This window comes from Enhydra lutris, unplaced genomic scaffold (assembly GCF_002288905.1).
Source record: "Enhydra lutris kenyoni isolate GAN:26980312 unplaced genomic scaffold, ASM228890v2 scaffoldscaffold47, whole genome shotgun sequence".
NCBI classification, from domain to species: Eukaryota; Metazoa; Chordata; class Mammalia; order Carnivora; family Mustelidae; genus Enhydra; species Enhydra lutris.
Window position 1 is genome coordinate 3795048 of NW_019154131.1, and position 12149 is coordinate 3807196.

A 12149-nucleotide genomic window follows, 5' to 3' on the forward strand; every position below is an offset into this window, starting at 1 on the left:
CATCAGAGCTTTTGATACCCATTCAGAGTTGTTTCTGTTAGAAAGTCAGAGCTTAGGGAAGGGTAGATTCTTAAAAGAATAAAATATGCAACATAAGGACTACCTGAGGAAAGATGTGAAGAAGGAGAAGGTAGATATTCTTACCCTGGATCGTTCTTCTAGTTTTGTCATCATCACAACTGTTGCACTCCGTTGCTCCCATATCATCCTCCAAAAGTCCCCAAATGTTTCGGGGAGAGATCCCTGTGTTGCAATATAGGCATTCTGTTTCCTATACCCATCTATGTAGTTGGCATTCACATAGTCACTTCCTGGGATGCCTGTAAAACAAGAAGTGTTATTCCATGAGGTGAACCTCTCATAAGAAAAAAACAGCCTGGGATCTGGTGTGAGGGCAATGTTATATTACTGTTCTGCACTATGCTAGAGGAATCAAGGATTAATAGCAGAGCCGTGGTCTAGAGGTCAAAACAGGCAATAACCACATTAACAAACAAGTATATAATTACAATGTGTCTTAAGCAAGATAAAATCTCATTGGGACTATCACATTAAAGAAATAGGTGGTCCAAGCATTGGATCTCTGTAATATGACAAGGTAGATACCAAAGAAAGAAAACTACAACTGATTATCCATACAGTGCTATTTTTCTCACACACTGTCTATTTTCTCCACTGCATCAGTAAAATACAGCATGCAAAGGAGGAGAGAAATTTATCTGGTCACATTCCTCACCCATGCTATACCACATTGCCAGACAGAAATTAAATAAAATAATGCCTGAGTCTGAAAATGCAGTGTAGGTTAGAGCATGTGTAACAGTGAGAAATTCTGCACAAATTTAGCTAACAGGGAACTCATTTGTAAACTCATTTAATCCTTAAAACAACTCTATGAAATATATCCTGTCAGGATCTTCCTTTAACAAAGGAGAAAACTGAGGTGCATAGAGATGAAAGCTCTTGCTCTGACTGGTGGAGTCTGGTTTAATGATAGTCCGTCTGTCTGCTACAACTGTCTTAGTCTCCACAGAGATCGCTTCTTGTTTAAACCTCACAGTACTGTTGTACTACGTGCACCTTTCTTGGATTATGATGATTGCCTCTTAATTGCTTATCCTGCTCTACTTTTGTCCTTTGCAGTCTGCTCTTCATCTAGCATGAGAGCAATTTCTAAGAAAATATTTCAGACACTATAACTTCTTTCCTTCAAACCCAACAATGGGCTTCCCTTTTACTTCTCTTAAAACTGAAACTCTCAACTATAGTTACAAAGCTCCACACTTTTCCAAACACATCTTGTTCTACTCATCTCCTTGCCTTCTAAATTCTAGATGCTGGTCTAGCTTCTGTTGGTAGGAAACACTGCTCTCCTACCTCAGTGCCATCCGCCACCTTAGAACACACTCTCTATCTCCTTCCTGTTGTAAAACACTCCACCAATATCTCAGAAACCCTGCCTTTGATTCTCTTGGAGCCCAGAACTTCCTTGACAACTCTTTATAGTATTTACTACACATTGTAATTATATACTATTTTGTTAACATGGTTATTTTCTGTTTTGACCTCTAGACTGGGTCTCAGTTATTAACCCTTGCTATCTCCAAGGACAAAAATAAATTTGCCCCAGTTCTGACATCTAATAAGTAGCAGAGCTTGAATTTGATGCTGGTGTTCTGATTGAAAGTCTAATTCAGTGTGACACCTTTAAGAGGAATATAAAAAGATAAATCTGAGCTTCTTCCAAGGAGAGTGACCAGAGAGGTTAAGGAAATCAAAGCTGTTCTGTATGAGAAAGGAATACATGGTACAGCCTGGCAGAGGAAAATGTAGGGATTGGGGATGACAGCTGCCTGTGAGGATCTGAAGAGAGGGTTAGGTTTACTCTATTGAGATCCAAATTTTTCAATTCTGAACGATGTTACTACAGACAGAAGAATTTCATCTCCAATATAATAAAGCATTTTCAAATTGTCAGAATCAAAAAGGGAATAGATTTCCTTGGGATGAAAGGAGTTGCCTATCCCTGGAGGGGAACAAACACTTTACATGGCTACTGGCAAGATACGAGAGGTAGAACTAGAACCTGTATGTGGCCTCTTCTTGTCTTGGGAAAAAAATGAGTCCTGGAGCTATGAGAAAGAAAAAAAAAAAAAAAGGAATATTTTCTTTATAATGGAACATATGTTCCCAAGCTAAAATTGTTATATTTCACTGATTGCCACTTGCAATTACTTTGACTGCTTTTCTGATTCCACTTGTAAAACTGATCCTCTCAAAAAAGTAATGAAAGTCAGATGGGAACTACTGGGCTCCGAGATAAACACATGGATATGGAATACCACCAGCATTAGTGAAAGCCTTTTGAGTAAAAACCTAAATGCACAGTTGGTTGTAACAGTATTCATCTATTACAGCTACTCAAGAAGCAGTTGGGGGTTCTGGCAGCCCTTTGTTGATAAAGATCCTATTCTTCCAGACACCAAATTACTGTAGATTCAAAAGACAGTTTAAATAAAGTCCTCAGGTTACAGCCATTGGGAAGCACACACAACCTCATGTCCATAGAATTTGGTTCTGAGCCAACAATGAATCTATTTTTAATACAGGAAAAGCCCACTTTCAAAATTTTAATGTAATAGTTAACAACATTAAAAAATTGATTTAAAAAAAGGGTTCTGGCTAAAGGCATCCCTCAGCTACCAATATACAGAAAAGTTTTTTCCAAGTACATTTAAAACAGAGAAATCTGGGTTAATGACTTAGAAAAATCCATCAGCTTGGCATTGTGCCATTTCCCCCTTATGAAGGATAATGATTATATCTGAATAATGTGTCAGAGAACAGAGGAGATGGACTGGAGACTCACATCCAAAAGAAGAGAATCAGCCCTGCCCAACATTCTTATGTAAAATTTAATCATTTATTATGTAATGAATTGTTTTTTGACATAGTGCTTAAGTTTGCATAATAAATTATGATTTTTTTTTAGGGGTGGGGGGAAGTTGTGGGGGTGGGTTGCTACTCAATAATACTTGTCCTTCCCAGGGATGAAAATACAAAAAAATCTGCCTGAAAAATACTAGGCACTTGGGATCTGTACTATATCACCAAATGCTTTAAGAATTTGGGACCTGATATTTTGAAAAGCAAGTTAAAACGAAAAATTTCAGTACCTAGTGGAGTTAATTATTAGGCTAATGTTTACACCTTGAAGATAATGCTGAGGCTCCTTTTCTATTTTGACACTCATCTGACTGTCAGATGAGTGTCTTTTCTATTTTGACACTCATATGAGTGAAGGCCTCCTTCCAGGAAATCCCTTTATATGCTCCAGCAAAAAGACATTCCAGGTAAGTTTTCTCCCATACAACCTTTACAAGATGGGGAAGTGAGAGATGACTATGTATCTGTAGCTCTAAGATCTAATGCATCTGCATTTCATACAACCCAAGCAACAAACTGTGTAGAAAGACGAATATGAAAAGATTTTAGGAAGGGTGGTGGTTTGGCCTTTTAAAAACATTCACCACAGATTGGGAACTAAAGTTGAACAGAAGTGTGTTTCAAGTAGATGAGATCTTAGTTTTCGCTGTACCATATTTAGAAAGATTTTTCAACCAGTCTTGTGAGAAAAACAACCTGGTGACTTTCCAAGTGTTTTGGTGCCATGAAATGTTTCTTCAATAGCTCGTGATTGTAATGTTTCTGCTGGCAGGCTGAATCTAGAAAACCCTTTCATTTTTTGGGGGGTGACCTTCCCCAAGTAATGTATATTTGTTTATTTAATTTTCAATTCCCTGCCTTATCCAGAAGATGATTTGCATCTGCTAATGCAACACTAATCAGAGTGCACTACTAATCCAAGAGAAGTGTGTGAGAATTAATTGAATTTCTCTGGGGCTATGATGGATGGAAATCTTTGTTAAGTTAACATGAAGTACTGAAAGTATATAGAATTAATATAAATTAGCTGATTGCTTTTAATTTTTAGAGTCAAGGAGACCTTTGTCCAACACTATGATAATGATGGTGCTAGTTGCTTTCTTTCTTCCTTTCTTTTTTTTTTTTTTTTTTTTGGTGGGGATGCCTATTAAAACAATGAAAGCATAACAAACATGTCTGCCTTTAGCTCACCATAAGCAAATATCTTAGGTCTGGCCCTGCTGTAGGAATTGTCTCTCTTGGAGTCAGTTGGTCTTAATGTCTTTATTCAAGAATAGCTTACTACCTTTATAAAAGTAAGTTTCATGATTTCCCATGTATTACTTCATGTGTACTCTTCCCTTACCAATAGTCATGTAAAAAGGTCCAAGACCCATAATTATCACTCTAATCATATAAGTGAGAAAGGGGCTGAGGCTAGATCTTGAATTCATCTTACACCTCTATGTCCCTTTTCTGTGTTATAGCATGTTTCATCAGGTAATGGACTGTTCTTTCTTGTGGTGCTGCAAATATTACTTACATGCTTATACTGGGTTTTGTGTTTGGGGCAAAGAAAACTTGGAGCTATAAAACACAAGTCTGTAAGAACAACACAGATTGTGATGAGATGAATGGTGGTAGAACTGAGCTTCTATGTCCTTCATGCATAGCAAGACACAGAAACAATTACTTAAACAGAATTAGGACAGTTTTAGGTTCTCATTTCATTTGCTGGGAATTGCTGGTTATAGTTTTCAGTGGAAAGTAAGTCTAGGCACAGACTTCGGGCTCTGCTGTTCTTTTAATTGTTTGCAAAGCTTTGGAAAAGTATCATGAATTCAATGTGCAAGGACAATGCCATTTTTCTTCACCTAAGCACAGGATTAATAGAATAGGGCTTCATGATATTGGTCCCACATGTGTTTGAATCTTAACAGAAAGAGAGGAATCCTTGGAAAGATGAAGCTACTCTGAAAGAATATTTGTGATGAATAGACAATTCTTCACGCTGAAGACATGACATAGAAGACATAGACAATTCATGCTTTAAAACCTTGGAAGCATGTTAAACTGTCAGTGAATACATGATCTGAACTGTTTCATCATGACTGGGTTAAAATATTTTTTTTATTCCTGTTAACCTCCGGAGGACTAATTGGGTCATATGGGCCTATTAAAACAAAACAAAAAAAAAAAAAAATAAGGGGTGCCTAGGTGGTTCAGTTGGTTAAGAATCTGACTCTTGATTTCATGTAAGGTTGTGATCTCAGGGGTGTAAAATCGAGCCCCATATTGGGCTCTGGGCTGGATATGGAGCCTGCTTAAGATATACTCTCTCTCCCTCTCCTTTTGTCCCCACTTAAAAAAACAAAACAAAACAAAAACACAAACACACAAAAAACCCAACTTGCCTTGCTCTCAATTTTTCCAGTTAGGAGATAATTTGTTTCGAAAAGACTTCTCTTGTTGAGGGGTGTTCATAATTATAAAAGTTTCATAATAAGGCCTTATGCCCTAATATTAAATGAAAAAGCAAGACCCCAAATAGTACAGGAATTATTTTATTAATGTGAAATTAAGTAATTATAACAGATACGTGGGTATTCTGTATCACTCCATTCTGTAGGAAGAGCCGCAATGTGCCTTTTAAAGACTTGAAAGAATACTAAGCACTTGCTAAAAATTTAGAGAAATTGGCCAGGAACCCGGGACTTCTATCTAGGGATGCCAGTAGTTTGCTCTTTGACATTTGGGCAGTTGTTCAACTTGTCCAGACCTCTGATTGCTTATCTGCTAAACAAGGTGTGTTGGACAAATTGATTCCCTCGAGTCCTTTTGAGTTCTAAAATAAGATGTCTCTCTGTGGTATTCTTAACCTTCTTGGATTCAGAAATCTCTGTGAAGTTATTTTAAGATAGAGGCTTTTGTCTCTCAGATTAGGCAGGAACATGCTCTGATGCTCTTTCAAGCTGATTCCTATTGCTTCTATCTCTTCTGTGCTGAGATGAGGTTTTTTGGTGTGACTGATACTTCAATTCTTGATTAGAACAGGGTGGGGTAAAAAGAACACAAATTCAAAAACAAGGTGAGGGTGGTGGTGGGACTAGACTGGTAGGTAATCTATTCATGGAAAGGAGCTGTCCCTGGATTGTGGAGGTGAGAATGAAGAAGAGGCAGCATTACAGGGAAGGCAGAGTCCCTTCCCTGCTCCAGCAGACACACAGCAACTGTACCACAGAGCTGGAGATGGACCTTCAGCTGAGTGGCTGACTCTGTCCTGACCCACAGCATGGTACCAAAACCCAGATAGTCTTATTTCTTTTCACTACTACAAATCCTTAGTAGGGAGAAAAAAAAAAAACAAAAAAAAAAAAAACAACTTTTTTGGTAAATCAGTTTATTCCCTGTTGTGAGACTGGGTACTCAAGACCCAATGGAGCACAAAAGCTACCTTTTAGTTAGTAAATAATGTCTCGGCCAGTTCAACATCCACACCTACACACCATCCCTAAGAACAGTGAATTGATTAAGACCAAGATTACAGTTTTTAAACCCACAATGCAGAAAAAATGTTAACTTTATTGCTGACACTGGCAAAACAAAAGAAAACAGAAAAATGAAATCCAATAATACTTTACTAGTAAATTTATTTAATTTCAGATGACACAGGCCTTGTTTTGCCTCCAACACACCTTGTTTAGCAGATAAGCAATCAGAGGTCTGGACAAGTTGAACAACTGCCCAAATGTCAATGCCCAAACTTGTACCATGACAGCCACCCACAGCCACACCAGAACTAGCAAAATGAATGATGCTCTTGGCAATCCAGCAAAGAAAAGCCAATGCTTCTTGCAAAGGTACAGTGTATTATCTGACTCAGTGTCCCCAGAGGTACCACGCATTAGCAAGCTGCCTTCCATGCTTCTACGGTGCATAGGAGAATTATTTTACAAGCATGCCGTGTTCTGTGGGCTCCTCCTGACAATGAGTTAATGGGAGAATGGGTAATTTGGAAAGAGTTTGTGAAGCCAGGCTCCATCCTCTCAAGGTTCTGAGTTGTCTTCCCCTTCATTTTCTGTTCCCCAGTACTGCTAATGCTAAAGAGGCTGGGTTATGAGAGCAGTCACAGAGGAGGATGTGGGTGATTGAATTGTCACTGAATGCGTTCCAAGGTTAGCTATGCATGTTGGGAATCATCAGTACCTGTGATGGAGGGGACTCATTTCTAATTAGGGAGCATTCTGCCCTGAAATAAAGCAAAGCTTGGACCAGTATAGCATCACAGAGTTTTGGTCAATTATATTTATATTAATAAGGATGAAATTATTATGTTGCTTTATTTAACAGTCTGAATCAAAGCTGAATATGGCAAAAGGAGCTCTGTCTGTAGGAAACTTGCAGAGTCCCAGTTTCCTCACAGATCCTAAAATATGAGCAGCATTTTCATTATGTCCTTACACAACACCCCGTGAAAATCTAATGACTCAATGCATTTGAAACTTCTAAAATACCAGTTATTCTTATGATCAGTATAATAAACAGTAATGAAATAAGACTACTTCTTCCTAAATACTCTACTGATGAAAAGCTATTCCACATCTGGAAGGGCCCTTTCCATTTTCTATTAAAAAAAAATAATGGAGAGGACAAAAATAATTGTTTTATGACTTCCCAGCAATATACAACCTGTGATTATATTTTAACAACAGAACCACAGCCCAGATGATGTAGGTTTCTCTACAGCCTGAGCAATGAAGTGTAGATTCATTAGCATAATCTTCTGAGCTGTACAATAAAAATGGAAAAAAAAATTCCCAATAACTAAACTAAAGACAATGGAGAGAAAAATAAACTTATGGACCTTTTTGATTTTACTTTTTGATTGACTTCCTGAAAACAGAGTAAAGAAGAAAAGCAACACAGCTAGCCATCCCTCAACTTTTTTTTTTTTTCTCTTTTCCAGATAAGAAGCACAAGGACAGGCTGAAGTAGGAACTGGGGAGTAACTGATCTCCTCTCCATACCACTTGCTTGGCTACACACAAGACAAAGATGTCATTTAAATAGCTCTCATTAGTCTTTAGGCAGATTGCAAGTTCCTTGTGAATTTGCTCCAAGTTTCTAAAGGGTAAGTTCTCTCTAGCTCCCTACTTAAGATAAATTAAGCTATAAAAATGTGTGCCCTGCTCCTCAAAAAGAATGTTTTTATTAAAAAAATAAAATAAAAATACTACCCTGAAATAGGATTAAATTTTGTCATGCCTGTAAACAATTAACTTGAGAAGTGAAGGACTCGAAATATTAAAAAAAAACAAAAACACAACTGTTAAATCAATGACTGATGTTCTGAGCAACCTGACGAAAATAAACTCAACCAATAGTTGAAAGAGATTTAGACCAGTTTTTCTTTTTGTTTTTTCTTAGATAGGACTTTTTTGTTTTTTCTTAGATAGGACATAGAGTCTAACAAAATTCCTTTGCTAATTTAAATAGAATTTCAGGAGCAAAATAAAACAAACAGCAGGTGCCCACAAATTAGTCATTAGTGTCTGGAGGAAGGGAGGAGAAGAGAGGGGAAAGAGGAAAGGAGAGGGAGAGAGAGAGACTGGGAAAGTACAGGAACCAAGAGGGAGTAAAAAGAATTATATTTATTGAACTGATGTGAGAAATAGCACATGGCAGCTATTAAAGGGATTTGTTGCTCAGAAAAATAATTTAAATTCTTTGATGTTAGAGTTTCATATGGAACATTTATACTTATAATAATATAATTCACATTTTATTAGAAAATGTTGGGCAGATTGTATTAACTTATTTACCTGTGGTTTTTTTTGTTTGTTTGTTTGTTTTGTTTTTACTTATTGAAAAAAATATCAGGTGATTCTAGAAAAAAGCAGTTAACTCACAGCACAGGAATGATGTGAATGGAACAATACATTATCACGTGCTGACAGCTGTGTTAAACGCATCAGTAACCACTGAACAGTGCAGTAAAGAAGCCAAGGCGCGACTTAAATGGCAAGCACTAGCGTGGTGGTAAAAGCTGAATCAACAATACGGGGGAATACCAGTAGTTTCTTCTCTTTACTTCTTAAAAAAATATTATTTATCTTAGGGGCAGTGATTCCCTGGGAGTCACTTTCTCATTTGAAAGGTGCTAAATTGCCCATCTCATAAACAATCGAGTTGTTGTAACATCAGCTGTGTTATTTACAGTTGGATTTTTTTTGAATTGCTCATATTATGTAAATCAAACAGATGATGTATTTTGTATTTCCATTTAAACGAACATATCCTCCCCCTGCTGAAATTTGTAACGTTATTATGGGTCTGGTTTCCATTTATCAAGCACCAATATACATATTTTTTTTTCTTCACAGAGTACTCCAACTATATGCAGTTTTCTCATTTGGGTATTATTAGTTTTTCCATAGATCATATACAGAAGAAATCCCATCTGAGGACAAAAGGACATATTGATAGTAATAATAGAATTCATAAGAACACCACTGATAATTTCCATAGTTTCCGATATTTATTGGGTATTTTCTTTGTGCAAGACACTCTCCCAAACCCTCATATGTATTAATTCAGTAAACTGTTGTAATCGTTCTAGGAAGTAGGTGCTATTTTTAATCCTATGGCACAGATGAGGAAACTGAGGCAAAAAATCTTCAGAAGCAAGAAGAGTCTAGGATGATTTAAGAGGAAAGTTCTTGAGAAGTATATGGGCCCTTGCCAGGATGTATCCATTAAAGAGAAAAAGTGAATACATATATTTATGCTTTGAACTTTAATATAGTCACCCCAAACCAGGAACAATTTCACAATGCTTCTCTTATTAAATTAATAAGCACTAGTGTCACAGAGTGCATGTGACACAATGTGGGCTATTCTTTATCATTTCTCTTTTGTTTTAAGATTTTATTTATTTATTTATTTATTGAGAGAGAGAGAGCACAAGTGTGGGATGAAGAGAGGGGTAGAGGGAAAGAGAATGTCAAGCAGACTTCCTGCTGAGTGCAGAGCTGGCCTCCAGCCTGACTCAGTCTCACAACCCTGAGATCACAACCTGGGCCGAAATCAACAGTCAGATACTTAAATAACTGAGCCAGCCAGCGACTCCTATGCTTTGTCATTTGTAACTCTTTCATAGATAAAACCATTTAAATCTGGCTTGGTAGAAGAGACACACACAGGCTAATCGTTCTCTTTGGCGTAAACCCTCTAGCTTAAATGTGGGTTTTTTGTTTGTTTCTTTGTTTTAGAATAACGAATTTCTTAATGTCCAAGATTCAATAATTATCTAATAAATATTGCTCAGTGTTTATTGATTTCTAGATTTAGAATCAACTTTCAGAATTTTAGGTGGAGCAGGAAAGGTCTTACACATCCTCATTCCTCCCTCTTAAGAGAACAAAACACGCCAAGTCAGAGGTTTTTAAATTGACAAATGGGCTTACAAAAAACTTCTGTGTCCTTGAACTCTCTGAAATTAGTGTACAAATAAATTGGGTAAGTGCCTTTTGTTTTCAAGTGGGGTTTAAAATGCTTGTCAGATTCTAAAAAGGATCTAGCTTCCTCAAAGTGTTAATTTTAACTTAGAGTTTAGTTTCAAGTCTTCGGTCTTCTTATTCAATGTTCTTCTTAACAGAACTTTAAAAATAATATTAAGCAAACAAAAAATCCACCTGAAAGCATTTATATGTCATTTACTCTTTGGAAAACTTCACTTTGACTAGAGTCTAAGAACACAGTTGAAGACTTCTAGTTCTCAGATTTCTGACATGAGTGTTTGAAAATGTATATTTCAAAATTCCTAGACAGTCTCCCCAGCCAAGAACCCATCATTTTTTGAATTAGGTATGACATATATAGGCACAGTCATTATGAATTCAAAAGCTGCTATAGTTCTGAGTGGCCAGTTCAAGAGAATTGCAATCTTGAGTCTGACTGACTTGTATTAGAATTTTGGCTCTGCCACTAACTACTAGCTACTAATTAAAAACAAGTCACTTGAATTTTAAAAGTTTAACAGTACTAGATTTTGAGGTCATTCTGAACATTATAGATAAAATCCGTCCATGAATTCATATATGATAAAATCTATGACATGATACCCAACACACCATAGGTACCCAGATAATTATATCTATTCTAACTTCTTGACTTTCTTGTTGACATAAAAAGTTTAGTTTTATTTTTTAGTAAAAAAGGGTTGGGTTTTAGTCCTGGTCAACAATGTTTTAAGAATTCCATTTAAATATGGCTTTTAAAGTGAAATGTTAATTATGTTCCTACTAATAGCCATAGAATACTGGCAGCAATGAACAGTAATTACATTTTAGGGGGAAATACCTTTTTTTTTTTTTTTTAAATCTAGGACTGAAATAATTAGATTGAAGTTATACTAGTTATAAGACATTACAATAAATACTCTGCTACTAATTGATATTCCTGGGTTTATAAGGAGTTGAAGATACATACAAAGATACCAAGGTAAGTAGATCACCTTTGGAATCAGTTAGAGATAGATGCATTTGACCTTACTTCTGCAACTACAGGGCTCTAATGTATTTGGATCACTGATGATTTCCCATATTGTGTAATTGCTTCAGGTTAGTTATGCCATAAAATAGGAAATTAAATACTAAAATACAGTTTTGTATTATCTGTAGGTTAGCCCAATGATAAAATGGATTTTTAGGCAAAATTATAAATGTGGACATTTGGATTCAAACTATGACTTAGTCAGAGACACATTGTCTATCAGTAGGAAAGCAGTGGGAATGAGGTGGGCCCATGTAAGCATGAGCAGTGGAATCAGAAGAGCTCACTTCCAACTTGAGCTCTATTACTTATCTATAATACAACTGTGTATACACACACACACACACACACACACACACATAGTAAAATAATGTAATGTATACAGTAAATGATATAATTGATGAGATAGCTATATACAGTTAATTTGTAGAAGTCAAATATAAAAGAGATTCCACTCATATGTGGAATTTAAAGAATAAACAAATAAGAAGTAGAATCAGGGGCGCCTGGGTGGCTCAGTGGGTTAAAGCCTCTGCCTTCGGCTCAGGTCATGGTCTCAGGGTCCTGGGATCGAGCCTCACATCGGGCTCTCTGCTCAGTGGGGAACCTGCTTCCTCTTCTCTCTCTGTCTGCCTCTCTGACTACTTGTGATCTCTGTCTATCAGATAAAT

General features: G+C 36.6%; 1 protein-coding gene across 1 annotated transcript in view; it reads right to left on the reverse strand.

Moving 5' to 3' along the window:
- Positions 1–12149, reverse strand: part of LOC111156597 (protein tyrosine phosphatase, receptor type D) — a 406803-nt gene that overhangs the window by 64878 nt on the left and 329776 nt on the right. Inside the window, exon 28 of the mRNA XM_022517585.1 lies at positions 145–320. Coding sequence (XP_022373293.1) covers positions 145–320 — 176 coding nt within the window. The remainder of the gene's footprint in view (positions 1–144; positions 321–12149) is intronic.